The following is a 25243-nucleotide window of genomic DNA, read 5'->3' on the forward strand; positions in this document are numbered from 1 at the left end:
CGGTTTAAAACATCGATTAAACAACCAAATATAGTAACTGTTTAACCGCGTAATGATTGTGACTTTTTTGCCAGCCTTAAACTGAGAGTCAGACCAATCTTAAACTGAGACAACCAAAAATGATCGATTTGGTACACAACAGAACAAAATTAGGCTTGTAAACCGAGTTAGAAAGCTAGATACAGGGACAAACACTTTTTCTCGTTGAAAATCAGTTACCAATTAACCATCATATAATTAAGCATCATATAATTACAATTCATAAAGCACTTTCATTATGGATTAAGAGCAATAATAATAGAGTTGTATCAAGAGCAATATCAAGAGCATCTCTCTCTCTCTCTCTCTCTCTCTCTCTCTCTCTCTCTCTCTCTCTCTCTCTCTCTCTCTCTTTATCTTTCTCTATACCACGAAAGTAGCGTTTTTTCAAATACTAGAAATACTATTTTTTATTGGAGGCTAGCCTCAAATTGCTTGGAGAAACCAAAAGGTAACCCACGATCTAGGAATGAGAGTTCGTAGCAAATAGAGGTTACTCATTGAACTACAGTGGCTAAAACGCTCATCCGACAGACACAGACCCGAGAGAAAACAGACTAAAGAATCTCAAGAACAACCATGATCACGAGGAAGACTCTCATGGGTTCTTCTTCTTCCTGAGATTTGGATTATCCACCACAGCTTCAAACTCAGTGCATCAGAAGCTTAAAATAGTCGTCATCACTTACTAAGAAGTAGTCGTATCCAAGAGCTTTAGCTCGGTTTTTAAATTCCTCCATTTCTTGCTCGGGGACTTGGATCCCGACCAGCACATTCGCGCCCGTCTCACCCTTTTTTGAAAGAAGGAAGATTGTATAGTAAGGAGGAGACTCGAAGTTCCATTAAAACATTTTTATGGTGAAATGGGAAACAAACCTGTCCACGGTAATGGAAAAGGGTGATGTTCCACCGTGGACTGAAAGAGTCCAAGAAGTTCATTAGAGCACCAGGTCTCTCGGGAAAGGTGAATCGGCATAGAACCTCGTCTCCAACAGTAGATCTTCCTCCCATCTGATATGTATAAAGTGTGATTCACATGACAACTTTGCATCAACCAATGGGAATGAATTGGAAATCTAGTAATCCTAAAGGAGAAATAAGCACAGAGAGAAATCAATCAAGGACGCACCAAGTAACGCAGGTGATCTTTCACTAAGTCACTGGTAGTGAGATTGACAGTTTTGAGTTGAGAAGATTCCATTCTCTTCTGTAGTGCTTTGAGCTCTCCAGCTGTGTGAACTCCGACACTATACAACAATTTACAAAATTTTGCAGATTAGAGGATGAATAAACTACTCGGGAAGGAAGGAATTTTTCAGGAATGGCCTTACCTGTATAGTACAACAGCCTCCTTTTCCGAGCTACATCTATATTTGAACTCGCTTATGTTCATTGGTCCAACCTGCACCCATTAATGTTTTGTCTTACATACACTCTGTAATGTGATTAACTACTATATGCTATAATACCAAACACACACCAGCTCACAAAATTGCTTAAAGCTTCCAGGTTTTTCCGGCATGAGAGTAGCAAGAACAGCTTCCTGTTGCCTACCGACATTGGCGAGTTCTGTCACAATCCTTAGCTTGTCAAAGTTCATGTTAGCGCCACTGGTTATGGCTACGACATTCACGTCCTTTAGGCCATAATATTTACAGTATGCCTCAGCTCCAGCGAGTGCAAGAGCCCCTGCTGGTTCCAATATGTTCCGTTTCTCCTCAAACATATCCTGTAGAGACAAGTATCTGATTATCTACAATTCAGTATGCATATGCCAAACACCGTCTGACAAGGGATAACGTATCAAGGATAGTACCATACCTTTATTGATGCACAAATAGCATCACGAGTGACAAGAACAACACCATCCATTAGATTTCTGCTTATACGAAAAGTCTCTTCACCAACTTCTTTAACTGCTACACCATCTGCAAATCCCCCAACCTGGTCCAATATCACCCTCTCACCGTGATGCAGCGACAAAGCCATTGCATTTGCGTCAGCTGGTTCTACACCAATGATCTTCACCTGCATAACCCAAAAGTCACAATAAGAAACAGAAGCTGAAGGAACTCATTTCTTAATTAAAATTCTGGATTTTGTCACAAGTAGCTGTTATTAACAACAACAGAACAGAAGGTGACATTGCCAAAGCAGTCACAGCAAAAAGAGTACCTCGGGAGAAACCCTCTTCACATAAGCAGCAATACCAGCTATTAAACCACCACCACCAACTGGCACAAATATAGCATGCAATGGACCCTTAGCCTGACGAGTGATCTCCATCCCAACAGTCCCTTGTCCAGCAATAACATCAGGGTGATCAAAAGGAGGTATAAACGTCAGACCCTCTTCTTCAGCTCGTATCTTAGCATGTGCTTGTGCTTGATCATACGAATCTCCGAAAAGAACAACCGTTGCACCCAAATTCTCTACAGCTTGCCACTGTTTTCAATCCCAGAACACCATCAGATACTAACTTCAAGACATGAGAAAGCTTAAAAATGGAAAATACCTTTATCTCAGGAGTCGTAACAGGCATAACAATCACAGCAGTGCAGCCGAGTTTACTAGCAGATAAAGCAACTCCTTGAGCATGGTTTCCAGCTGAAGAGCAGATAACTCCTTTTGCCAATTGATCTGCTGGAAGTTTCACCATCATATTGTAAGCTCCACGAAGCTTAAACGAGAATACCTAAAACAATTCCAGTCACCACTCAGTACAACAACACATAAAACCTCAGATGTAGTCTCAATTCCATACATAATTCACCTAAAAAATCAACCAAAATGTATAAAGGGAGAAGCTTCATTACTTACAGGTTGCAAGTCTTCTCTTTTAAGATACATACGAACACCTAATCTCTTAGATAGCTTCTTAGCCAATTGGAGTGGTGACTCAATGGCGATGTCGTAAACCTTAGTGGACAGTATATTCGTCAAATACTCCATAGCTTCCGCGATGCTTCCGTTCTCAGCCTCGTTCGTACGTTCTGGTACAGCACCGAGGTAACCGGCAGGGTATTGCAACGAATTCGGAGAGACCTTAAGACGTGGTAAAGGAAGCTTTGGAGGCGGTGGAGTCATAGATGTTTCATCTCGGGACAGAACCGCCACTGCGATCCGAGAACGGGAGGAGAAGTGAGTGAATCCGACCACTGGTTTTGATGGACGGTGAATGTGGCTACGGAGAGAGGATTGCGCCGTCGGAAGCTGAACGGAATTCATGGGTTTAGAGAGAGTTAAACAGAGAGGAAGAAGCTGGTGGCGGCTCTTAATAAACACAACAAACAAAACTACGTGACCGGTTTGGTTTTTTAAACCTTTTATTACCGATTCTCACCAAACACTAACCAGCACTTTTTTTGTCTGTATTTAGGTTTCACCGGACACATAAATTACAAACCCAACACAAAAAACTATTATTCCGTGATTAGCCCTAATGTATTGCAGATTAATTAATAACGATTATGGACGCACTTGGTGTTGGTGGATCATTCATCATCATGTATATTGGAAAATAAAAACTGATCTTTTCTAAGTTTTAGCAAAACAAATATTTTTTATTTATATGGTCTACGACAAGAAGTTTGGTGGTGACTTGAGAGAATCATGAAATCTACAACTTGTGGATGAGAATTCCAGTTTTATCACTTACTCTCTTCTTCGTCTCACACACAATTAAGGGCACACTCTGAAGGAAGGCAAACAAGAACTAGTCAGTTTCTTTGTTTTAGACAACAAGAATCTGTGAACTAACACAAAAACATTGAAAGAATGATCTTAACAATGAAACTTGTTCACCCTCTCCATCACTCTTTGTCTTCCTCCATTCCCTTTCCCTCAAGTACACACATCTGTTATCTCTCTCTGTCAATTACTTGTATGTTTTGAACCAATATCGAGACATCGATTAAGCAAAAATTGTTTTTTTTTTGGATTTGTTATAATTTGCAGGAAAAAGGCAATCCAAACCGTACCGGTGCTCGTTACCTTCTCCCGGCTGCGAAAAGGTCATCAGAACAGAGACTGTCCTGCCTCCGGCGCCGGTGAGTTGTGAAGGGAGAAGGGTCTTACTTGGATGTCTTCTCGCTACAGGTTAGATCATTCTCTATTAGTTCTTCACATCTCCACTTAAGCTCAGTGTATCAAAATCCTTAGAAAATGTTGTTATCTGATTCAAAACAGCTTCTGGGATTTTGTCAACTGGTTCAGCCGAGGCAGTAAGCACCAGTAGAAGAGCTGTAAGCAATATATATATCTATGCATACATTGTGTTCTTGACTCAAAACTCAATCTCTTACATACAATTCTCTGCAGCTACGTGCATCCAAGTTACCGGAAAGCGATTTCACGACTCTCCCCAATGGTCTCAAGTCCGTAATCCAATGCATCATCTTTTGTTTGAATTCGATACAGTACTCATACCGCAAAACAGGATTGAAAAATCAAGTCTTTCTCGCAATAATCACAAGTTTGGTTTCTGTTTATATTGTGGCAGGTACTATGATATAAAGGTTGGCAATGGAGCAGAGGCTGTGAAAGGATCTCGGGTCGCAGTACGGTTGTGAATACGTTTCCTGGTTTACTTTGGACATGTAAATGCTAACAGTTTTAACAAGCGTTGATGCTTAACCCAAATGTTGTGTCGCAGGTTCACTATGTTGCAAAATGGAAAGGGATAACGTTCATGACAAGTCGACAAGGACTTGGTGTTGGAGGTGGAACGGTATAAGGCAATCTTACAGAGTCCATTACTGTACTTGAATATGCAAGGATCCTTTACTGATAATAATGAATTTTTGCAGCCTTATGGGTTTGACGTTGGTCAATCAGAGAGAGGCAATGTTCTGAAAGGACTTGATCTTGGTGTTGAAGGGATGCGTGTAGGCGGTCAGGTTAGTTTTTGAAACCGAAAGGCTTCACAAAGTCAGGCCACTCAAAGTCTTGTTTTGATGACCCTATGAGGTTTATATACAGAGATTGGTGATTGTTCCTCCCGAGCTGGCTTACGGGAAGAAAGGAGTGCAAGAGATTCCTCCAAACGCTACGATAGAGGTAACCAAGTTGAATGGATTGAAATTTTTGTTGGCTTCTAAAGTGGTGTTCATTTATGTTATCTTTCTTTTGCAGCTTGACATTGAGCTGTTATCAATCAAGCAGAGTCCTTTCGGGTATGTGAAATCAATCAACTAATACACTGGGTAAATTTGATCGAAAAAAGTGCCCTGAAAGCTTTCTTTTCGGTTTTATTCTGCAGGACGCCAGTGAAGATAGTTGAAGGCTAAAAGGACTAATGAAGCCAACATTGTACCAAGATTTTCTGTGTACATTCAGTAAAAAACTATAAAATTGATCAAAGCTATGGAAGATTCAACTGTATGAGAAGAATCTGTTTAATGGATTATACCGGCTAGTCCGGTTTTGTAACCGCTTTATAACTGTGTCTCATCACTCAATTCATACACTTTTGGCCGTTTTGCAAAACATTGAATCAATTCAATCCCATGAGGTGGTAAGATACTTTACTAATGGTTAAAATTAAGATCTAGCCTAGCCTCCATGCCTGTAGTTATCTTGGACTGTGAGATCTAGATAGGGTACAAAATGGGTGATACAAATTTCGTACCTTTTTAATGGAAAATTCCTACCAAACACGATTGGAGGGTTGATCTAATACATCAGTGATTGAAAGTTGTAGAGCCCATGGGATTAGAAGGTGTCTTTGCCTGACCGCCTCTTGCATTAGCAGTCCCATGCCCAAACTGATTCCTGGCGTTTGCTGCTTCTGTTGCCGTGACCGACTTCTTTATCTTCAAAATCCACAATGTATATACAAAATCAACAAGAAAATCTTCAATATATAAGTTTCTCTTCTACTCAGAACCATAATCTATACTATTAGGATGTTTAAAATCATGTGTTAAAACTTACAGCCGCAAGTCGCTCTTTGTGAATATCTGTTGTCAACTGCAAAACATTATCCAAGGAAACAACCAAAGATGTTAGGAACTATTTTGTAAATAAGACGAATTGATAAAATGCAGATCTCTAATTCTTACTGGCTTCCGAAATGTCTTGAACTCATCACTGCTAAAACCAGGAGGCCTAATATTCCAGTTTCTTTCTACATTTAAGGAGAAGATACCAAAAAGAAATTACTCATTGTAATTGGAATGAGAAATTGAAAGAAAACGGGCAGGTAGATAATATTGATCAGAACGAACCAACATGGAGCAAGATGTCCTTAGCCTCTAGAATATCTGACTTTCTATGCTTGGCTAAAGAACAGCCAAAAGTTGTGATCTGGGTTAAAGGAAACACAACGAGCAGGAGTTAGAAAAAAAAAACTCATCACAGGACAGAAATGTTTGACTCTTAACCAATGCGGTGTGGGCTACTTACTGACTCCACAAAATCTTCAGCAATATCAGAAAGGATGTCTTCAACCTCTGGATCCAATTTCTCTGACGGGTCAATCTGTGGATAGACAAGGCATTTTAAATTTAGAGAAAAAAATCAATGGATATCATGCAGAGAGTTCAGTGTTGAACACCATCAAAGTAGCCCCTAAAACTATCGATATATGTTATTACTGAATCTGTCAATAGTCATCATACATGCTTTTTGGCTTTCTATGGGAGGTATTATTAGCAAATAACTCAATATCTCTTCTATTTTATTTTTATCAAATACATTCCCCTTTATCTGTAAGAGATCTATCCAAGTAGAAGAAATCAATCACACATTAAGTAAGAATCAAGCGTGAGAATGAGAATACTGGTCAATATGCAAAATGGCTACCCAAAGTTGAGAATATGAAGAGAGGTCAGTGGATACCTGTTGAAGTAGCTCATGGATGCTTCGTTTCCCCAGGATACGATCATCAGACGGCTCGGTCTCTGCAGAAACTGTTTTAGCATGGTTTCCTGGTTGAGCCACAGGAGGCTGGCTCGGCATTACCGGAGAAGTAACTTTCTGATTTACCAAACCTTGGACCCGGGTTGGTTGATGTGGGTGAGCTAAAGGCTGCTGCGGAGATCTCAATTGTTGAAGTTGCTCTTGAGGCTGATGTTGTTGTTGAGATTGTTGTTGCTGAGGCTGTGGAGTTGCTGCTGACGTAGAAATATGTTGCTGAGGAATATGAGGTCTTTGTTGCATAGAGGGAGAATTTACTTGTGGTCTATACGAAGGAGGTGGCAAAGGCGGCTTCCCTTGGGGAGTAGATGATAACCAAGGTTGATTGATAGCTTGCAAGCTTTGTTGTGATGCACCAGTAGATTGGACATTAGGAGAGCTAATAGGTGAAGGTCTCATAAGGCTATGTCCTTGAAAGTTCTGCCAAAAGTAAAATATAAGGAATTAAAGTGTGCAAACAAAGTTGTTGTTAACAAAGGAGTCACAAAGCTGGAGTTCCTATGTCAAGATACAGAGGCCAGAAGGGTAAAAAATACATACTTGAGCAACAGGAGATTGGGTACTTGTGGAGGAAGCTGGCCTTAGAGACGATTGAGTTGGTCTCTGTTGGTGCTGAGTCATCCCACTCGGCCTTATTTGGGAACCTGAGCCAAGTGTTCCCATCATCCCAATTCCCTGAGTTCCTTGCATCATTCTAACCTGAACACACACATACAGAAAAAAGTTGGTATTTTTTTTGTAACAGAGCACAATTCTTTGAAATGTGGCACATATGAGAGAACAAAATCCACCTGAGGGGAACTTGTATTGGACGTAGCTTCTGACATTCCAACAGTTCCACGACCTAATCCGCCGTATTGTTGCCCAAAAGAGCCGGGAAAAGCAGAAGGCGAATGTTGAGAAGGTGTAGGAGAAGGACTCGGAATTGGGGAAGCCGGAACGCCAATCGCCATACCACCTCTTTGTTGCCCACTAATAGGTAAAGACGAAGACGAAGAGGCTGGCGCTGATGAGGAAGATAACAATGGCGACGAAGCGGAGGAGAAGTGAGTGTAAGAGGAGTGTTGTTGCCATGGTCTAGAGTACGCCTGCGGAGGCGGCCGTACTAAAGGCTGGGAGAGATGTTGCTGCTGTTGCGTCGCCGGAGATGTCACCGGACGCGTGTATTGAGGAGGATTAGGGTTTGGATTGAGCGATGGTGATTGTGGAGCTGGGGAAGAGGGAATAGAGGAAACAACGGAGGAGGGACTCGGATTTGTGGAAGGCGTTGGTTGAATCTGTGTTAAAGTCGATGGTTTCGAATCCGACGGCTGAGGAGGTGTTTCCGGTGGCTGAGACGCCGTCGAGCTTTGCCGTGGCTGATCCATGAAAAGGTTGTGAATGTGGAGGGAATAGAGATATTGATTGAGTATATAGAAATCTAATTAAACCGAAATTGTCGGTACGGTATTAAACAAGTGAACCGAAACTGCAAAGCTCGATAATTATTAATACCGGACCGGCTTTAACAATTCCTTTTCTCTGTTGTGTGATTAAAACGATGAGTTTAACCCCAAAGAATAAATGAGAGTTAAAACGCAGCGTTTCATTATGCTCAGATAGCAAGTTTCTTCTATTGCTGGAAATGTAGCTTCCAAGTTAACTAGTGTCAAAGTCTCTGGTCTTTTTCTCACATACTCAAGAGTACACAGCGATCAAATTAGCTAGTGTCACGACAAATTGGAGATTTGTTTGCAGCCTTTAGAGCCTTATAGCAAAGAAGAACTGGCATTGATTTTGATATATTTTGTGGATTGGAGAAGATATTGTCAAATTTTCAAAGCTTGTGACGTTGCCAAAATTATGTAGGTTTAGTGATAATAATTCAGGATTCTAAATGTGAAGTGTGGATAAGTGATAATAATTCATGTAGAAAGAAACATTGTCTAGCTAAAGATGACCATTGTTTGGGTCAAAATATATAAATAACATTATGATCAAGAACTACCATCACATAAAAGATAACTTCGATGTAATAATCTCGATAAGACTTTAAGAGAAAACATCAATGTTCATTAGACATGACAGGATCAAATCTTTTCTTCAACGTACCAATCTGCTTAAGACTCAACCCAAAAGCTTTCATAAGCAACTCCTCATTGATCCCTGACCCAAAAACCACGGACGGTATCTTCTGAATACCAGGGTTTTGGCTATTAAGTCCGCCGACAATCGTGGCCGTAACATCTCCGACGTTCATCTGAAAATGTACAAGCCCTTTTGGGTAAACCATCATTTCTCCTTCTTCCATCACTTTAGCGTAAACCTTATTGTTCGAGTCCACAAAACCAGAGTAAACCCGTCCTTTAACCAAGTGGGCTACTTCCGTCGCCCGCGGATGGTAATGTGGTGGGTTAATGGATCCGGGTTTGAGATCAGCCCGGACAAACGAGATGCCTAATGTATTAAGGCCGGGGAAGTTTTCTGGGCCTACTGGGACGGTGGCGAACCCCGTCTCCGTGAAGTTTCCGGCAGTTTTTAGACCGGAAAAGACAAAATCTTCGGTGGTTACTTCGGAGGAGTTTTTGCAAGGGAGATTGGTGGAGAAGTGATGGTCATGGTAAGGAGATGTCACAGGTTTTGGTATGCAGAAGTCTTGGATGGGATCAGGGTCGGAAGCTAATGTGAAGCATACATTAAAACAAAGAAGACAAAGAGCTTTTAGAAGAAACAAAGTGTTTGCTTCCATTTTACTTGAGGTCCATGTGAAGAAGAGTTGTGTTACATCCGGTTTAAATAAGCATATGTATATCTGGTGGGGGTAAATGAGAGACTGGTTAAGATGGTTACTTTTTATCAACCAAAATTTCGTCTGTGAAATTAAGGTGTGGGTTTTTGTACCAAATGAAAAACCACGTTTGGATATGTGGTTTTGGTTATGGGAGTGGTTAGGCCGGTACATTGACTGATAAACCCCTTTTGTGGCTTGATTGACACATCTCTTATGAATTTACTATTCGTCTATGTAATTCATAGTTACAAATTAATACAATTGTGCATAAAAATGGAAATATAACTGGAGTCCAAGGTTTCGGATCCTAGTGTCAATCCCGGTTTATAATGTAATTTTGGTATAGGCATAACCAAATCTATGTCTTGGGCTGAAGCAGGGGCCCGTATAAGGCGTGCTGTGTGCGCATGCCATGATATTCAAAATGATGAATTTGTTGCTTAAGCTTTTTGTTATCTCCAAGGCATGATTAGAGAGGCACATGAACATCATTTTTTCGGTGGTAAAGGTTTAGGCAGAGTGTGAAACATGACTTATTTCTTTGATATAACAAAGTGAAGATATTAGTTCAAAAAAAAAAAAAAAAAAAAAAAAAAACAAAGTGAAGATAAAGAAATGATTTTTAATATATTATAGATTTAGAGTCTAAAGCATCAATCTTTGATAATTAAATTTTTTAACATCATAATAAGAATTTAATTATCCAAACGATATAACATTTGTTCTTCAAAGCAACCAAAAACAATTTGCAAAGAGAATCAACGAAGTCTTCTAGCTTCTCTCTCGGACTCCAGCAAGGTGAGAATATCTCCCTCTCTGACAGGTCCTTTAACGTTCCTCATGATGTAACGGTCCGAGTCAGTGAACTTCACTCTAACCTGAGTCACTTGACCCCTTGATCCAGTCCTTCCCATCACTTTCACTACAACAGCGTGCTTGATCTGAGAATCCATTCTGATTCAACAAAACAAAAACATTCAGAGACCAAATTTTACAAAAGAAGTGAAAATCCTTAGAAAAAGAGAATTGTTCACATTTGAATCAAGACTGTATAACCTTTATAAACCAATCACAGCTCTGGAGAACAACAGATGCAAACAAAGCAGAGAAAACACTACAAAAACACTAATCAGTAAAAGCAAAAAAACTTAAAGATCACATCATCTAATGATTTTTAACAACTTCTCAATTAATGATCAATTGCAAAATGCAGAACCAAACAGCACTTACAAATTTGCAACACCTGATGAGTTAAGAAGCTAGAAGACGATTGTATATATCAGGTTTCATTTAACTGAGTGAGAAACTAGGCTCATAAATCTAACAAGAAAGAGAGAATCCTACAGATAGATTCCAAAGAACAGAGACAAGGATAAGTAGTAAGAGACTGTAACCTATCCAGTATATCTAGCAGTGTACCTTATAATCAGACTACAAAAGAAATTCCAGAAAGAAATAAACTTGAAAACCAGTTTATAATATTTCTCAATCAACGTCAGAACCCTAACATACTTAAGCTCAAAAGCTTGGTTTCTCAGTAAATCAGGAACTAAACTGATATCTAACAAGCCGGAGAGGAAACTGTAAAGAAACAGAGCATGGACATTACAGACAAAATGGGGGAAACCATAAACGACTCTAAACGATTACAGAATAACGACAATCAGAAGCAAAAACATATAGTAACGAAACATATGTATTGAGTGAGATCATGAAGATAACCTTTAGAGAGGCTCTGCGATGGGTAGAGAGTTTTAGCGGCGATAAGAGTTTTAAGAGCAGAGATCCTAGAACCCTAATTCGAGAGACGCACCAATAATTAACTGGTTTCGTGAGAGAGGACTTATAAAAATAAAATAATGTCGACCAAAAGTCAAAAAAAACTTGACCCGGTTTTAATAAGTGATCAGTTCAGTTAATCTCAGACCGAACCGGTTCTTTAGTGTTTCGAAAGAAGGTGGAGCCATCTCCATTCCTCTACCACGTGTAACCGTTATAGATTTGTAACAATTAAGACCTTTAGATTTTGTAACGATCAAAGTTGCTAAAAAAAAAAAGATGTCTCTGGAGGAGCTAGATGCTATTTGCTGAAAGTTTGGCTGAACATCATTTTATTTGAACATTTAAAGTTCACACATCAGCAATAACATAGTTCAATTTTTTATAAATCTCGAAATCTTGAATATAAAAAGAAAATAATTGATTTGGATGGAAAAGAGTCATTAATTTGTCGCTTAAGATAATTTTGTTAGAGTAAGATTATCAAAATGGTATTTTGGTAGCAAGTATAAAAGAGATAGGAAATCTCGGTTGAAATATTCAAGAAATTGTGTTTTTAGTTATTATAGAGAGATTTATCAAAATGTTTTTGAGTTGTTAATATTATTGACAATAAATTTGTTTATTTCTAAAACCGAATCGTAAGATTTTTCGAGTATTAAATATTCGTAGAGAGATTAAATCTCTACATATTTTCAAATCTCTCTTTTTCTCTTCATATTACATATTGACCTCATTAGAATGTGGGATACAAAAGATGAGTACATGACATTCTTGACATCAAAATAAGCATAATAACCTGGTCGAAACAAGTGGTTTTAGACAAATTACCTAGAAAAAAAAAGCTAATGTAGTGAAGAATTAATATATAAAAGCACGTCAGAATGGTAGCTGTAAAAGAACCTTATTACCTCAAGGGTTTTGAGCTTCTTTCCGTGCACCTCAACCATTATTTCATACAAAAAAAGAACCACAAATTCCTGCACCAACACACATATTTGAAGACCTTTAATTTTGAGTGGAAAAAGATAGTCCAATAGTTTGGCTACACCTATCTTGGACTATATATATTAAACACATTTCGCAATCATCCAAAGACTCCATCTCATACAACTAGACACTACATAAAAACGGGTATTCTAGCACTCGGAAAATGCTATCTAATAATAAAGTAATGTTGCAAATCTATAAAGTTGAGCAAGTAGATATCACATGATCAGTCTAATTTCCATCTCCCATAATTTCCTTCATTTGTTGAATTATTTCTCTATCAGTGTTTGATCAGGTTAGAACATGTGGCGAGCTCATGACTCAGGCCCATTAACAGGCCAGCCGGGATTTCCCGGTTCAATCGAATTCTCGATTTTATTCACGTTATTCCTCGGTTTAAACCGGTATTGTCGGAGGTGCTAATTCCTGCACCAACAATTAGTCCCCCCCCAGTTCGGCGAATCCGAGTTGCTTAATTCGAAATTTCCGAACTTAGAAATTGAATATTCGATTTAAATCTTGGAAAGCGTGAATTGATCATTAGATTTCCGAATCGATTCGTATTTCGAACGTATCTGACACGTGTCAAATCACCGCGTCTGTACGCGCGCGTGAAGCTCGGGAAACGAAGCGTCCCGTAGGTTTAATGATGACCTCGTAGGTTTGCCGCCCATTCGCCTTTATTTATATTCGACTAAACCCTCGGGAAGTCATTTTCCGCCGCTTGCAAGAAGAATCAAAGGTAGCTCTCGTTCTCTCCTTTGCGACTTATTTTGTACTCTCGATTCTTAATCGATTTTTCCGGCAATGGGTAAGGTTGTTCTTGTTTCTCCGTCTTCTTCCTCTGAGAGCGAAATGCCATTAGTTCGCCAGACTTCTCGGCTAACCGGGAATCCGAACGACGAAGCTCAGTCTAGTCGATCGAACCGGATCGAGATTCCGACGTTGCTTGATGAGCCAGATCGGGAAGGTTCCGGTGGACATCTCGCTGCTCCTGAAGATCCGGTGGATTTCTTATCTCAGTTCGACCCACTCATCGACCTAGAGGATGCTTATAACACGCAGCCGCAGTATACAGAGGCTGAGGTTAATGCGAGATTACTTCACGAGGATTATGTTGAATTTGACCTCGACCCAGTTGTTAGCTGGAACACCGAGATCACTGCGAAAAAGACCCTTTCAACAACCGAGTCTGTCGCGGAAGTATTCGCCCTATGTGGCTATGGAGATCGCCCGCTCACTTGCATGATTCCCGGAGAGGAGGAGCGCCCATGGAATCCCCCTCGAGGGTATGTTTGTATGTATGAAGCCTACTTCAGACAGTGTCACCTCTGGTTTCCGATTCCGTCTCTGATCATCTCCTTTCTGAATCGCCGTCGTATGGCGTTCTCCCAGCTTACTCCGGCGGCGATCTGCAATTTTGTTGCCGCTTTGACCTTCGGCGCTGAAGAAGGTTACCTGGTAAACGTTCGTTGTTTCGAGGAAATGACGACGTTGAAAGCTGTCAGGTCGCCCGGCTATTGGGTTGTGAACAACCGCCCAAAGCATAACTTTCTTCCCGGTCCCAAAGTCAGTAACTTCAAGAACTGGGAAGAATATTACTTCTACGTCAGGGTCGACCTCGAGTCGTATGAGCGTCCGTTCTCGGGGAGGAAAAGGACGTGGACGGAGTTTCCTGGTAGACCTTTTAAACAGATAGGGTAAAGATATGTCGATCTTGACTAGATTCTCATAGCCTTTTCTTTTGTTGCAGATCGGTACAGACCTAGTCCGGAGTTTCCCGTTGAGTTCGAAGGGGTTTTAGAGGCAATATTCCGAGCTCGGCGTCGCGCGTGGAAAGACATCACGAGGTCGCGCGTCAACAGAATAATGGGGAAGGTCCGGAAATCCTTCGTTAGCTTTGCTGCCGGGCTTTTGAATATGCCACCTCCCCCGGCTTCCATCGAAGAGACGCAGCCTTTGGACGGAGAGGCGGCTGCACTAAATCCTCCCGTTAGTGCTGGCCCTTCCGGTGTTGATCAGGTCTCTCAAGAGACGGGCAATCCGGATTCTCAAGACAAGACGTGTCTTGAAGGGGCCGAGGTCATTCCAGCTCAAGAGATCGCCGAGTGCGAGCAAAGTCAATCCGTTCAGGTTGTCGAGCCTGAAGTTCGAAATGTTACCGGCGACCGCTCCGTCGTCGTTTATGCCGCCGCGCCAGAAAGCGAAGAGGTCAACACGGGCCTAACCATCCTTGATCAAGACAAGGGTGAGAAGGTTGCGGAGCTCGGGGCATCCAGGAGGTCCCGTGAGGAGAAAGGGAAAGGATTGGCTAGCCAATCCAAGAAGAGGTCGGCTTCTGAAGCCGGTCTAGATGAAGCTGCTGCTCCGAAGACGTTTCGCCTGTCACGAGGTGAGACTCTTAATTCTGACCAGTTTACGTTCAAGTATTCTGGCGAGAAATTCCTTGTGAGAGATCAGGAGGCCGCCAGTCATCTTTGGCGTAACTTGATGCTCCCCGGAGCGGCGGACTTCCCTAATCCCGACGACCTGGTTCTGAAAGAGGGATATCAGAAGTTTGCCAGATCATCACTTGAGGTACGCGCAGGTTATACGTCTTCCTGTTGCCTAGTATCTTTGTATTTTGGATTTAACCATGATTCTTTTTCCAGACCGCTGCCCTGGCCAACGATCTGATTGCGACATATGATCGCAAGTTGAAGCTGAAGCTCGCCGACAGAGAGGCCTTCGATAACCTGAAGAAGTGCGCTGACCAGGCCAAAGCCATCTATGCCAAAGACATGAAGGAAATGGCAGCATTGAGAGATGCTGCCGAGATTCATAAGGCAGAGATGAGCTCGTTGAACGACGAGGTCAAGCGGCTCAACGGTCGAGAAGCTAATCTTCAGAAAGAGATCAGCGATCTTCAAGTCGCGTTGGTTGCCGTGAAAGAGCATGGGGAGAGGGAGTGCAACAGGCTGCGGAATGACCGAGCTACTAAAGTCGCCCGTACCACAAAGAAAGCCCAAGCTCGTCTTGATAAAGTGAAGGCTGATCTCAAGGAGCAAGAGGACCTCGTCGGGCCGAAGGTGGACGCTGAGAATCAAGCTAAAGGAGCTGAGGAGATAGTGGGTATTCTGATGCAGAGAGGCGCGAAGATTGCGGCATCCGAGCTCAGCGGCCTTAAGGAGTTAACCAGAAGGGCGGCCGACGAGGTCAATGCTTTGAACGTCATCGAGCTCGGGGATGATGACCTGAACATGTCCCCGGATCAGCTCGGTTTTTCGAGGCAAACCTCTCAAGTTGCTCCGGTGGCGGACCAGCACGGCTCAAATGTCGACCTTGTTAGCGGAAGTGATATTCGACGCGTAAGCGTTGAAGAGGCGAACCAGACGATCTGAATAGGTCGTCTTTGTAATTTATTTTGATACATCGATCGTGGACCCAATTTTTCTGGGCGATCTCAAAACTCTTATTTAACCGTGGACCCACTTTCGGGGCGGTTTTTTAATTTTAACTTCTATTTTCGATGATTTTCCATCTTGCCTGTTTCCGAGGCAGAATAGTATTTTTTCCATGTATGAGCTTTGTCATTTTTTGGAAAAGGAAATTGAGGGAAGTCAACCCGTAATCATGTAAATTCCCATTTTCCCAGTTTTGGAGAAAATGCAAATATTAGTGTTTCTCGGAAAAGGAAAATGAGAATTTCCAGATCGCATTTGAGAAAATTTCCAATTCGATTCCTGTATTTGCCTCTATAAATACTTCTTTGTTGATCAACAATTGCTTCACCGGACTTTTCCTCCTATTTGCAAGATGGAGAGTGTTGGATCGTCTTCCTTTGTTGGCAAAAATGTTCCGACTTTCCCGAATGCTGAGGCCTGGAATAGGAAGATTGAACGTGGGATGCCGTTCTTCAATAACCTTCGAGTTCCCTGGACTCTCCTATTCCAGGCGAGCTCGAAGGAAAGACGTGAAGCCGAGGGTTTCTTGTCGTGTGTCCAGTCAAGGCATAAGGAATACCGCGAGATGTTGAGGTACTATGACGAACGAAAGTCTGATATCGCTCGAAAAATGGCTATGCTAGAGTCGCATCCTCGCCATTGGCTCAAGAATGGTTTTCAGCTTCTGGCTCCGATGCCGGACATTCTTTTGTCGTATTGTGAGGATTGTGATCGAGATGCTGCTGCCGCCTCAAAGGAGAAGAATCCAACAATTATTGCTGATGGGGACTTCAGGACGCCTTCTCTGTTCTATCTTGGGCCTGCTGCTACTGATGCTGATACCACGGAGTGTCAGAACTTCGTTAACCAAGTAAGGATTGCTTTGGTTCGTTTTTTCGATATCAGGATGATTTTTAAGAATTTCGTTGCTTTGATTTCTCAGGTCGGATTTCTGCATCAGGATCAATGCCGCGAGCTGCAGTACTTCCGAACCAAGAAACGAAGTGGATTTTCGTCTCGAGGAGCTCGAAGCTCTGATTGCTAAGCTGAAGAAGAAACGAAGAAGGGTCGTCACTCGTCTGGATGAGGTCGAACAAACGATTAGGGCACTGGAGATTCGTTCGGAGGATTGGGAGAAAGCTGGTCTGCAACTAGTGTGGCCCATGCCAGATCGCCTTCTCCAGGATAATCGCACTGTTTCTGACAGGGCGATCTGATGTTCTATCTGGCCGATAGAAGATGATCCTTGGTGGCTTTTGGATCGTTTTTCTTTTGCTTTTTATTTCCAAATAAACGCCCTTGTAATGGCTGCCGACTTTGTTCAACTCTATTTTATTCTGGAATAAACGTCTTTGTAATAGCTCCCGATCTCGTTTGGTCGTTGATTAATACAATGCGATTTTATTAAATTGGCTTATTTCCTGTGCGACCTCTGAGGTCGGCTTCTGATCTCTGTCTTTGGTTGTTTTAAAAAGAGATTAGAACATATATGGTGGGGGGAATTTGAAGCGGCATGCATATGTAGGAAGACGTGCACCGTTTTTTCTTTCCAAAAGCAATATGCAACGTGGCACATTCTTCGTTGGTACCAATCGGATGGATACACATATTGGACCTTAGTGAGGCTCGAGTGTACAGGCCCAAAATGTAGACTAATGGGCCTAAAGTGGTAGCTAGCTGTAGCTTAAACCCTAGAACCTCGGGATAAACCCTGATTAATTTTATCTCATAGGCGCGCGAACGAACACGCTTGATCTGATTTGTACAATCCCCTTCTTTTAAGCTTTTGATGACATTGTCCCTTGTCGGATCCTACTCTCTTAACCTTTGAAATGGCTGATTCGAGTGCTGCTGAACCAACAACCGGTGCTTCTTCTCCCCCCGTGGCTTCTGATGAGAACTCTACCCAGATTCAACCGATCCGGATGCCAACCATCGAGGAGATCCGAGCTCAAGAGGTTTGGAACAACTGCGCCGTTCGCGCTGTTACTAGTGGAGTCATGGGTCAGTTCAAATATCCTCTCTTTCTCGACCTATATTGCTCCATTGCTCTGATTTTCCAAAAATGCGAAAAGCTCTAGGTACTTTGATTGGTTTGAGAATAGTGAAATTGGTAAAGTCTTTAGCTTTCTAATAGTGATATGCTTCTGAGCTGGTTATTGAGTCACTTTCAGATTGCACTTAATAGTCGGATTTGGTTAGGTGAATTGATGATGTGAAATCTCAAATCGAATCTATTTTCTATAAATACTCTAAAAGGTGTAAAGCTACTAATATAAATGCTCGCCGGTTGTAGAGTTGATATGACAGTTAGACATGTGAAGGATATTCAATTGATTTGGTCACATTCTCTGTGAATTGTGGTGTAGGAGGAGGACTCGGGTTGATGATGGGTTTGTTCTTGGGGGCATTAGATAATCCTATTACGCATGATACTATGACGGCTAGGCAGCAGTTTGTGTTCACGGCAAAACAAATGGGGCAAAGGAGTTGGAATTCCTGTAAGACATTTGCAGTTATGGGTTTGGTTTTCTCTGCTGCAGAATGCATTGTCGAAAAGGTAATACCTTGTTTATTGACCAAGAAAAACAAGGAAATTCCACTACTAACTCATGTATCATAACTTCAAAACCTTATTATCGACTTTTTTGGTTTACCTCTCTGAAAAAGGCAAGAGCTAAGCATGACACTGTAAACACCGCTATAGCTGGATGTGTTACCGGTGGTTCAATGTCCGCCCGAGGTAAGACCTATTATCTTCTGTGCATGGAATTTAAATCTTAGAGATTCATTATCAATATGCAACGGCCTAATTCCCAAACTGTAATCTCGTAGAGGTTTGATTTCTCTTACATGATACATTGTGTTCTTGAGGACTTAATGGATTGGTCTTGTTTCAGGTGGGCCAAAAGCTGCGTGTATAGGTTGCGCTGGATTTGCAACTTTCTCTGTACTCATAGAGAAGTTCTTTGATAGGCATACATAAACCAGTGAGATATCTAACAGACGCCATTGCTGAGATTTTTTTGCTGCTTCTTTTCTGTGATAGTGATACAGTTCATCACCTGAACCCAGGGAGATAGAAGCTAGAATTACACTTTTCAATATAGAATAAGCAAGGCTTGTGTTGATTGCATATACTTCAATTGTTGTTATTTATCATAGATTTCATTAGACTTTGAGGGCTCCAATATTTAAGTAAGTGAATTAGACTTGAGGGCTCCAATTTTTAAGCAAGTGTCCACAGAAATTTAGGGGGTTCCCTTTGCACAATGTTTCAATTCTCAGAGTTTGAAGTTTCACTCGTATATTAATCTGCTTAATGTAAAAACCTTTTAACATTAAGACTGGTCTTAAGGCTAATAATCATAAACCAGACCTAAGATTGAAACAGAGCTAGGAATAGTTGGCCAAACAAATACACTGTTAAAACTGATTTGTATATGAAGAAAAAAAGAAGTGTCTTCTTAACGTGAGACAGCAGGAGAAACTTCATTACAAGGATTACATGTGGCGGACAAGTAAAACCACTTACCAACTCGGATTTAGGATTTGGTTCGTGGAATGCTATGATCCAAGTCACCCAGCAAATGGCTAAAACAATGTTCACGGATCATCAAAATTGACTCCAAACTGTACAATGGCTAAAACTAGCATATACGTGCTCTTTGGCTTTTCTTTTCATCTGAAGCTACCAGCGTCAATGATGATGTTACTTCTCTTTCTGATAGGCATCTCTTGTATGGCCTGAACCCACTTGCATTTACAGGATTACAAGATCCTTGTTTTTCTAAGGAGCTTAACCGTTTCCATGAAGAACTTATCGGCTCTGCACTCTTCTCCAAGTTCTCAGATGCTTCTGTAACCGAGCCAAATGCATTAGAACCAGTACAAAACGTTTCCCATACACCAAGAGATAAATTAGTGTCAACTAGCATCCCTGAGTAGTGATTCTCCTGACACGTCATTTGTTTAAGATCATCATCATTGTAAGAGGATGGTTTGTGAGATTCTTCCGCGACAAGGACAATCTTCCCGAAAAGAGTAATGCTTGAAATGGGTGTTGAACCAATGTCAGAATCATCTTTGAAAGGTTGCTTGGATGTTGTGTAGTTATTCTTTTAATCAATGGAAGTTGCACCAATGGATTGGATGTCACTGGTACACGAATTAGGCGAAGAGCATCTATTGACTTGATCCTCTGAACCAAACGATGATAACACTGAGGTTGGAGACTTGGTTCCTTTCTCCATAGCTGACAAATTTGGTGGAGGAGACTGAGTATATGGAACAGGCGATTTCCGAGGATAAGGATGTGCCGGTTTTCTCTTTGGACGAGGAGGCGGGATCACAATCGCTTTAACCGATCCTTCACTTCTACTGTCAGCTTCCTGAGCCATCTGCAATGGATAAAAAACTGTCAGGTTACAAACTAACCAAATCAGTACTACTGATGTTATGGAACATATGAACAAACAAGACCTTGGAGAAGAACTTTTGAGCATGGCTTCGTATCTGTACAGCGGTTTTTGTACCTATGTGTTCTGCAGCAAAATCAAGACTTAGGTTCTTCAGAACTACATCTAATAGCAGCTAGATTCTAAGCTCAATTTAAGCTCCAAGTCAAATAATACCTTGGATTTGACGCCACCCACGACCATAAAGCTTGATAGCTTCAAGAAACCTATCATGCTCTTCCTCACTCCACTTCTCTCTCTGCTTAGTTACTGTGTACGGTTTCCTAACCTTGAAGAACAATACACAGAGGAGAGGTAAGATCCACTGGCAAAATCTGAAATTTGTCTCTTCTCCAAAGTTGTGACAAAACATATAGTACCTTGACAACGTTTTCAATCCAATGACTGCTGGTTTCAGGATTAATTCCTTCATTGGAATTGCAACTTCCATTTTCTACATTGCTGCTTAGTTCCTCACTTCGATCCTGAAGTGGAAACAAGCTGATTTCGGGTTCGGTATATATAATAATCATCATTACCATATTGGTTACTTTCTCTACGCTATTGCCGTGCTCGCTAAGTTTGATCCTTTGTGGGGAGAGAGATACAGAGCTCAAGCGTACAGTCTATTGGCGGATTTCATGACGTTTGGGAGAAAAGATGATAATAATTCAAATTCTAGTTATCCGCGTTTGAGAAATTTTGATCTTTTCAAGCTACACTCATGGGCTGGAGGGTTAACGGAGTTCTGGGACGGCCGGAATCAAGAGAGCACAAGCGAGGCCGTAAACGCTTATTACTCCGCCGCTTTATTAGGGTTAGCTTACGGCGACAAACATCTGGTGGAGACGGCGTCAACGATCATGACGCTTGAGATACACGCCGCGAAGATGTGGTGGCAGGTAACTATTCTTGAATCTTGGTTACGGCTATCAACAAGTTAGAATTGGTAGATATGTCCCTCTCTATATGAAAAACCAAACTAAAAATTAAGACACCAAAACCAAAACATAATTTTCGTAATGAAGATATACTTTTTAAAACAATATTTAAATCAAAAGAAAATCATATTGAGCCAGTTACTGTTATTCTTTCTTGGTGGACAACTCAATCACATATGTCGCTTTCATGATCATATGTCTAATCATTCCATAGGATTTAACTGCAGTATCATAGTTTTTACAAGGGTTTATTGTAAAAGTAGGCAGTTTTTAGAAAATTATTTGAGAACTAGACAGTTTTTTTGGAAATATGCTGAGAGGGTACTTTTTATTGGGTTTGTCTAATAGGATTCATGTGAGATAGAAAAAGGTAGCAAAAATCCAAAAGAGGTGTCAAATACAATAGTAGCCTTGTGTTTTAAAAACACACATTCCGGCTGGGTTCGACGAAACAAATTGGATTGGGTTTTAAAACTCATTTTAGGCCCGTTAACTCCAATTCGTATTAAGTGAGCCCAAATATTTGAGCCCGATAGTTTCATTACGTTTTTTATCCAAATAACTTCTGAGCCCGTGTTTATTCTGAGATTGAGTTACTTTACTCTTCTTGGTTTTTCACGAACCCTAGCCACAGTCGGTGTACAACAAATCGAGGGTGAACGAGTTCGAGAAGAGAGACGTTTGAGAGAAACCCAGTACACCAAATGGGTACACTATAATAGTACACCAAGTGAGAACACTAGAATAGTACACCACTAGTACACTAGACTAGTACACTAGACTAGTACACTAGCCAAGATAGAATATAATAGTATACTAGAATAGTACACCAAATGGGTACACCAATTAGTAACCAAGTGAATTAAAAACAGTACACCACTTTGGTGCACTAGACTAGTCTACTATTATACTAAAAATATTTAGGAAATGCAATGGAATTAAAAACTATACCCTAAAACTATACACTAAAAGACATTATTGAAATGTAGTGAAATTCAAAACTATACACTAAAAGACAAAGAGAGAAGACTAAACCCAAGGAAAACCATATATCATATGGAATGAAGTTTAAAACTATACCCTAAAGCCTTAGATTACTAGAATTTAGAATTCCAAGTAAATAAATAAATTCCTAATTCAAAGTCATAACCCTAGATTATTATTATGCTTCATAACACTTGAATTGAAATATATTGTATTATAATTTGGATTGATACTTTGACATTCTAGAAGTAGACTAGAATAGTACACCAAATGGGTACACTATTATAGTACACCAAGTGAGAACACTAGAACAGTACACCATTAGTACACAAGACTAGTACACCAAATGCGTACACTATGATAGTACACAAAGTGAGAACACTAGAACAGTACACCACTTCGGTACACTAGACTAGTACACTAGCCAAGATAGAATACTAAAAACATTTAGGAAATGCAATGGAATTAAAAACTATACCCTAAAATCCAAGATAGATTACTAAACCCCAAGGAAATGAAGAGGTCGGAGAACATGATGCGATATCGGATGAAGAGGTCGAGTGACTGGCTCTCCCGGGGATCGACGTTGTCGTTTTGCTTCCAGAGCCTGACGAGTCGGTATCGAATGCTCCATGTAGTCCGTTTGTTGTCACTTTGGTTCGTCGCGGGTTCGTAGTTTTGAGAGATATCTTCGAGCTATCCCCCTACCTGGCGCGCCAACTGTTGATGCACGAATCACACAAGTACGAAAATGGGATCTCTAGGGAAGGAAGAAGAATCTTTCTATTAATGACGAGCCCGCGACTTAGGCGAATTGGACGGATTACAAAGGATGATTTCTTCAACGAGCATAAATGGAGTAAGAACGAGCCGATTGTAGATGAAAGACGAGCTTGAGGCCGGAAGACGATCTTGATGTCCGAGGAAGAATAGAGTTTATTCGTTTTATAGCTGAACCTTGTAAAAGGTTGCCTACGTACCCTTAGAAAGGGATCAAGCCACACGTAGTTCATATTAGAATAAGTGAGCTAGGCCATCGTTGGAGGTAGGTCGGCAGGTAGGTGACGAGCCGGCAGATGTGCGATGAGCTGGATGAACCGTGGTAGAGAGACGAGTTGGACAAACCGAGTTGTTTGCTGAAGGTCTAGACGAGCTGGACGACGAGATAGGTGGACTATGCAGTCAATGGACGAACTTCCGCTAGGCGAGGAGGTAGATGAGTTTCGCAGTCGAGGGATGAGCTGATAGCTAGACGAGGAGATGGTCGCTGTGATGGGAAGAGCTTGAAGACGAGCTGAGGAGCTTGAGGACGAGCTGAGGAGCTTGAAGAGCTTAAAGGCGAGTTGGAGAGATTAAAGACGAGCTGGATAGCTTGAAGACGAGCTGAGGGACTTGGTGAAGAGAACGAGTTGAGAAGCTTGACGAAGAGGAGCGAGCTAACGAGTTTCTTAAGAAGGGAGAGCTGATGAGCTTCTTGAGAAGGGCGAGCTGATTAGCTACTTGAGACGGACGAGCTGACGAGCTTCGTGAGACAAAGTGAGAACACGAGAACAGTACACCACTTCGGTACACTAGACTAGTACACTAGCCAAGATAGAATACTAAAAACATTTAGGAAATGCAATGGAATTAAAAACTATACCCTAAAATCCAAGATAGATTACTAAACCCCAAGGAAAAAAACCATTATTGAAATGTATTGCAATTCAAAACTATACACTAAAAGCTGCCTAGTTCTCAAATTATTTCCCTAAAAACTGCCTAGTTCTCAACTTATCTCCTCTTTAAATTATACATAGGCCTACTGGGCATAAGCCGAGAGACGTCTCGCGCCCAGTACACGCCGAATACTTTTATTTATAAAGCCGAGCTCAGTCTCGCACTTAACATCTAACCCGAACTTAGACAGAAAAAATCGGCTGTGACGTCAGGTGAAAACCAGTCCGCCCGAAAGCCGAGCTCAAAGCTTGCATATGGCTTATAATTTAGTCGATTTAAAACCTAATTTCAAGATTGGGAATCCGATATTGTTAATACGTAATCAACCGACGGAGGTTCACAAAAAAAAAAAAAAAAAAAAAACATGAACTTGTTCTTAAGGACAAAAACATTTTATTCAAATATAAAAGTCTGAAAGATAAGAGTGGTCGACATAAGTCAACCGACCTAAAGCCTTCGTAGCTCCCAGTTCGTCTGGAGCTTTCCTAGCCCGCAGTTCGTATAGCTAGCAGGTCGTCTGCACTTCGCCTAGCTAACAGCTCGTCTGCGGCCTTTTTAGCTACCAGTTCGTCTGTAACTTTCCTAGCTAGCAGTTCGTCTGCACTTCGCATAGCTAACAGCTCGTCTGCAGCCATTCTAACTCCCAGTTCGTCTGTAGCTTTCCTAGCTAGCAGCTCGTCTGCACTTCGCCTAGCTAACAGATCGTCTGCAGCTTTCCTAGCTCCCTGTTCGTCTGTAGCTTCCCTAGCTCGCAGTTCGTCTAGCTAGCACCTAGTCAGCACTTTTCCTAGCTCACAGTTCGTCTGCAGTTTCTCTGGCTCGTAGTTCGCCCAGCTTTTATCTCGCCGGCCGTCTTCCGAGCTTGCTATTGCCCGCCTTATAGCTCGTCAACAGCTTGGAGTTCTTCAACAAGTCGCCTAGCAGCTTTCCTAGCTCAACTTGTCAACAGCTAACATTTTGAGCTTTTTCTACAAGACAAGTCAACAATGTGGAGAGCTCTAAAGAAGTTTACAAAGACTCCAAAATTCCAGATCTCAACTTGAGCAGCATCGCATGTCTCCCTCCGTTAAAAGTTCTGAAGCAGCACAAAGTAACCTCTGCTTTCGTCATCATGAATTCTGATCGCCAATGGAGCAACAAAACAACTCGGAAAATTACGATATTTTCTGGAATAATCAGCAACAGTCACACGAAGCCACAGAAAAAAGCGGATCACGATTTGAG

General features: G+C 41.4%; 7 protein-coding genes and 2 pseudogenes across 13 annotated transcripts; 4 read left to right on the forward strand and 5 right to left on the reverse strand.

Annotated features, from left to right (window-relative positions):
* Positions 1-250: 250 nt before the first annotated feature.
* OMR1 (L-O-methylthreonine resistant 1) lies at positions 251-3574 on the reverse strand. The gene is made up of 9 exons (NM_111840.3): positions 2860-3574; positions 2555-2734; positions 2215-2484; positions 1861-2067; positions 1520-1768; positions 1371-1441; positions 1169-1286; positions 916-1050; positions 251-830 (listed from the first exon to the last, which is right to left on the reverse strand). The coding sequence occupies exons 1-9, from the start codon at positions 3265-3267 to the stop codon at positions 690-692; spliced, it is 1779 nt and encodes a 592-aa protein (NP_187616.1). The 5' UTR covers positions 3268-3574; the 3' UTR covers positions 251-689.
* A 25-nt stretch (positions 3575-3599) lies between these two features.
* Positions 3600-5540, forward strand: AT3G10060 (FKBP-like peptidyl-prolyl cis-trans isomerase family protein). Its single transcript, NM_111841.5, has 10 exons — positions 3600-3886; positions 3997-4137; positions 4228-4283; positions 4360-4415; positions 4541-4598; positions 4694-4768; positions 4848-4937; positions 5020-5097; positions 5173-5213; positions 5300-5540. The coding sequence occupies exons 1-10, from the start codon at positions 3817-3819 to the stop codon at positions 5325-5327; spliced, it is 693 nt and encodes a 230-aa protein (NP_187617.1). The 5' UTR covers positions 3600-3816; the 3' UTR covers positions 5328-5540.
* On the reverse strand, positions 5406-8352 carry TAF12 (TBP-associated factor 12). Its single transcript, NM_111842.6, has 8 exons — positions 7749-8352; positions 7498-7656; positions 6880-7377; positions 6445-6519; positions 6267-6345; positions 6102-6166; positions 5974-6009; positions 5406-5852 (listed from the first exon to the last, which is right to left on the reverse strand). Exons 1-8 carry the CDS (start codon positions 8322-8324, stop codon positions 5721-5723), a joined length of 1620 nt encoding a protein of 539 aa, NP_566367.1. The 5' UTR covers positions 8325-8352; the 3' UTR covers positions 5406-5720.
* Positions 8353-8791: 439 nt separating this feature from the next.
* Positions 8792-9911, reverse strand: AT3G10080 (RmlC-like cupins superfamily protein). 2 transcript variants are annotated; one of them, NM_111843.5, is made up of 1 exon: positions 8792-9792. In NM_111843.5, the coding sequence occupies exon 1, from the start codon at positions 9683-9685 to the stop codon at positions 9002-9004; it is 684 nt and encodes a 227-aa protein (NP_187619.1). In that variant the 5' UTR covers positions 9686-9792; the 3' UTR covers positions 8792-9001. The 2 variants fall into 2 exon arrangements, with proteins under 2 accessions (NP_187619.1, NP_001327505.1); NM_001337854.1 differs by having other exon boundaries at positions 8801-9911.
* Positions 9912-10314: 403 nt separating this feature from the next.
* On the reverse strand, positions 10315-11620 carry AT3G10090 (Nucleic acid-binding, OB-fold-like protein). Its single transcript, NM_111844.5, has 2 exons — positions 11450-11620; positions 10315-10681 (listed from the first exon to the last, which is right to left on the reverse strand). Exon 2 carries the CDS (start codon positions 10678-10680, stop codon positions 10486-10488), a length of 195 nt encoding a protein of 64 aa, NP_187620.1. The 5' UTR covers position 10681; positions 11450-11620; the 3' UTR covers positions 10315-10485.
* A 1683-nt stretch (positions 11621-13303) lies between these two features.
* On the forward strand, positions 13304-16963 carry AT3G10100 (annotated as a pseudogene; the record flags this gene model as incomplete). Its single annotated transcript has 5 exons — positions 13304-14174; positions 14250-15073; positions 15148-15843; positions 16292-16789; positions 16838-16963.
* A 672-nt stretch (positions 16964-17635) lies between these two features.
* Positions 17636-19420, forward strand: MEE67 (Mitochondrial import inner membrane translocase subunit Tim17/Tim22/Tim23 family protein). Of its 4 annotated transcripts, NM_111846.3 has the most exons (4): positions 17636-17922; positions 18288-18478; positions 18589-18661; positions 18819-19197. In NM_111846.3, the coding sequence occupies exons 1-4, from the start codon at positions 17751-17753 to the stop codon at positions 18902-18904; spliced, it is 522 nt and encodes a 173-aa protein (NP_566368.1). In that variant the 5' UTR covers positions 17636-17750; the 3' UTR covers positions 18905-19197. The 4 variants fall into 4 exon arrangements, with proteins under 4 accessions (NP_566368.1, NP_001327146.1, NP_001327144.1 ...); NM_001337855.1 differs by having other exon boundaries at positions 18288-18661; positions 18819-19420; NM_001337857.1 differs by having other exon boundaries at positions 18589-19197.
* A 1-nt stretch (position 19421) lies between these two features.
* On the reverse strand, positions 19422-20917 carry AT3G10113 (Homeodomain-like superfamily protein; the record flags this gene model as incomplete). The annotated part of the gene is made up of 5 exons (NM_148701.2): positions 19422-20036; positions 20112-20318; positions 20401-20462; positions 20553-20664; positions 20756-20917. The coding sequence occupies 5 exons, from the start codon at positions 20915-20917 to the stop codon at positions 19569-19571; spliced, it is 1011 nt and encodes a 336-aa protein (NP_683543.1). The 3' UTR covers positions 19422-19568.
* A 99-nt stretch (positions 20918-21016) lies between these two features.
* AT3G10114 lies at positions 21017-21551 on the forward strand (annotated as a pseudogene). Its single transcript has 2 exons — positions 21017-21277; positions 21531-21551.
* The last annotated feature ends 3692 nt before the right edge of the window (positions 21552-25243 follow it).

This window comes from Arabidopsis thaliana, chromosome 3 (assembly GCF_000001735.4).
Source record: "Arabidopsis thaliana chromosome 3, partial sequence".
Taxonomy (NCBI): domain Eukaryota; kingdom Viridiplantae; phylum Streptophyta; class Magnoliopsida; order Brassicales; family Brassicaceae; genus Arabidopsis; species Arabidopsis thaliana.

Bases quoted from the DNA above. Each gene is read 5' to 3' on its own strand.
- OMR1 (NM_111840.3), bottom strand. From the start codon at position 3,267: ATGAATTCCGTTCAGCTTCCGACGGCGCAATCCTCTCTCCGTAGCCAC. The intron at 1,769-1,860 runs GTATGGTACTAT...TTGTCTCTACAG, and splicing joins CTATTTGTGCATCAATAAAG to GATATGTTTGAGGAGAAACG. The intron at 1,287-1,370 runs GTAAGGCCATTC...ATTGTTGTATAG, and splicing joins GAGGCTGTTGTACTATACAG to TGTCGGAGTTCACACAGCTG.
- AT3G10060 (NM_111841.5), top strand. From the start codon at position 3,817: ATGATCTTAACAATGAAACTTGTTCACCCTCTCCATCACTCTTTGTCT. The intron at 4,769-4,847 runs GTATAAGGCAAT...GAATTTTTGCAG, and splicing joins TTGGTGTTGGAGGTGGAACG to CCTTATGGGTTTGACGTTGG. The intron at 5,214-5,299 runs GTATGTGAAATC...TTTATTCTGCAG, and splicing joins ATCAAGCAGAGTCCTTTCGG to GACGCCAGTGAAGATAGTTG.
- TAF12 (NM_111842.6), bottom strand. From the start codon at position 8,324: ATGGATCAGCCACGGCAAAGCTCGACGGCGTCTCAGCCACCGGAAACA. The intron at 7,657-7,748 runs GTGGATTTTGTT...GTGTGTGTTCAG, and splicing joins CCAATACAAGTTCCCCTCAG to GTTAGAATGATGCAAGGAAC. The intron at 6,167-6,266 runs GTTCGTTCTGAT...CCTTAAATGTAG, and splicing joins GGACATCTTGCTCCATGTTG to AAAGAAACTGGAATATTAGG.
- AT3G10080 (NM_001337854.1), bottom strand. From the start codon at position 9,898: ATGTACCGGCCTAACCACTCCCATAACCAAAACCACATATCCAAACGT.
- AT3G10090 (NM_111844.5), bottom strand. From the start codon at position 10,680: ATGGATTCTCAGATCAAGCACGCTGTTGTAGTGAAAGTGATGGGAAGG.
- MEE67 (NM_111846.3), top strand. From the start codon at position 17,751: ATGGCTGATTCGAGTGCTGCTGAACCAACAACCGGTGCTTCTTCTCCC. The intron at 17,923-18,287 runs GTCAGTTCAAAT...ATTGTGGTGTAG, and splicing joins TGTTACTAGTGGAGTCATGG to GAGGAGGACTCGGGTTGATG. The intron at 18,479-18,588 runs GTAATACCTTGT...TCTCTGAAAAAG, and splicing joins CAGAATGCATTGTCGAAAAG to GCAAGAGCTAAGCATGACAC.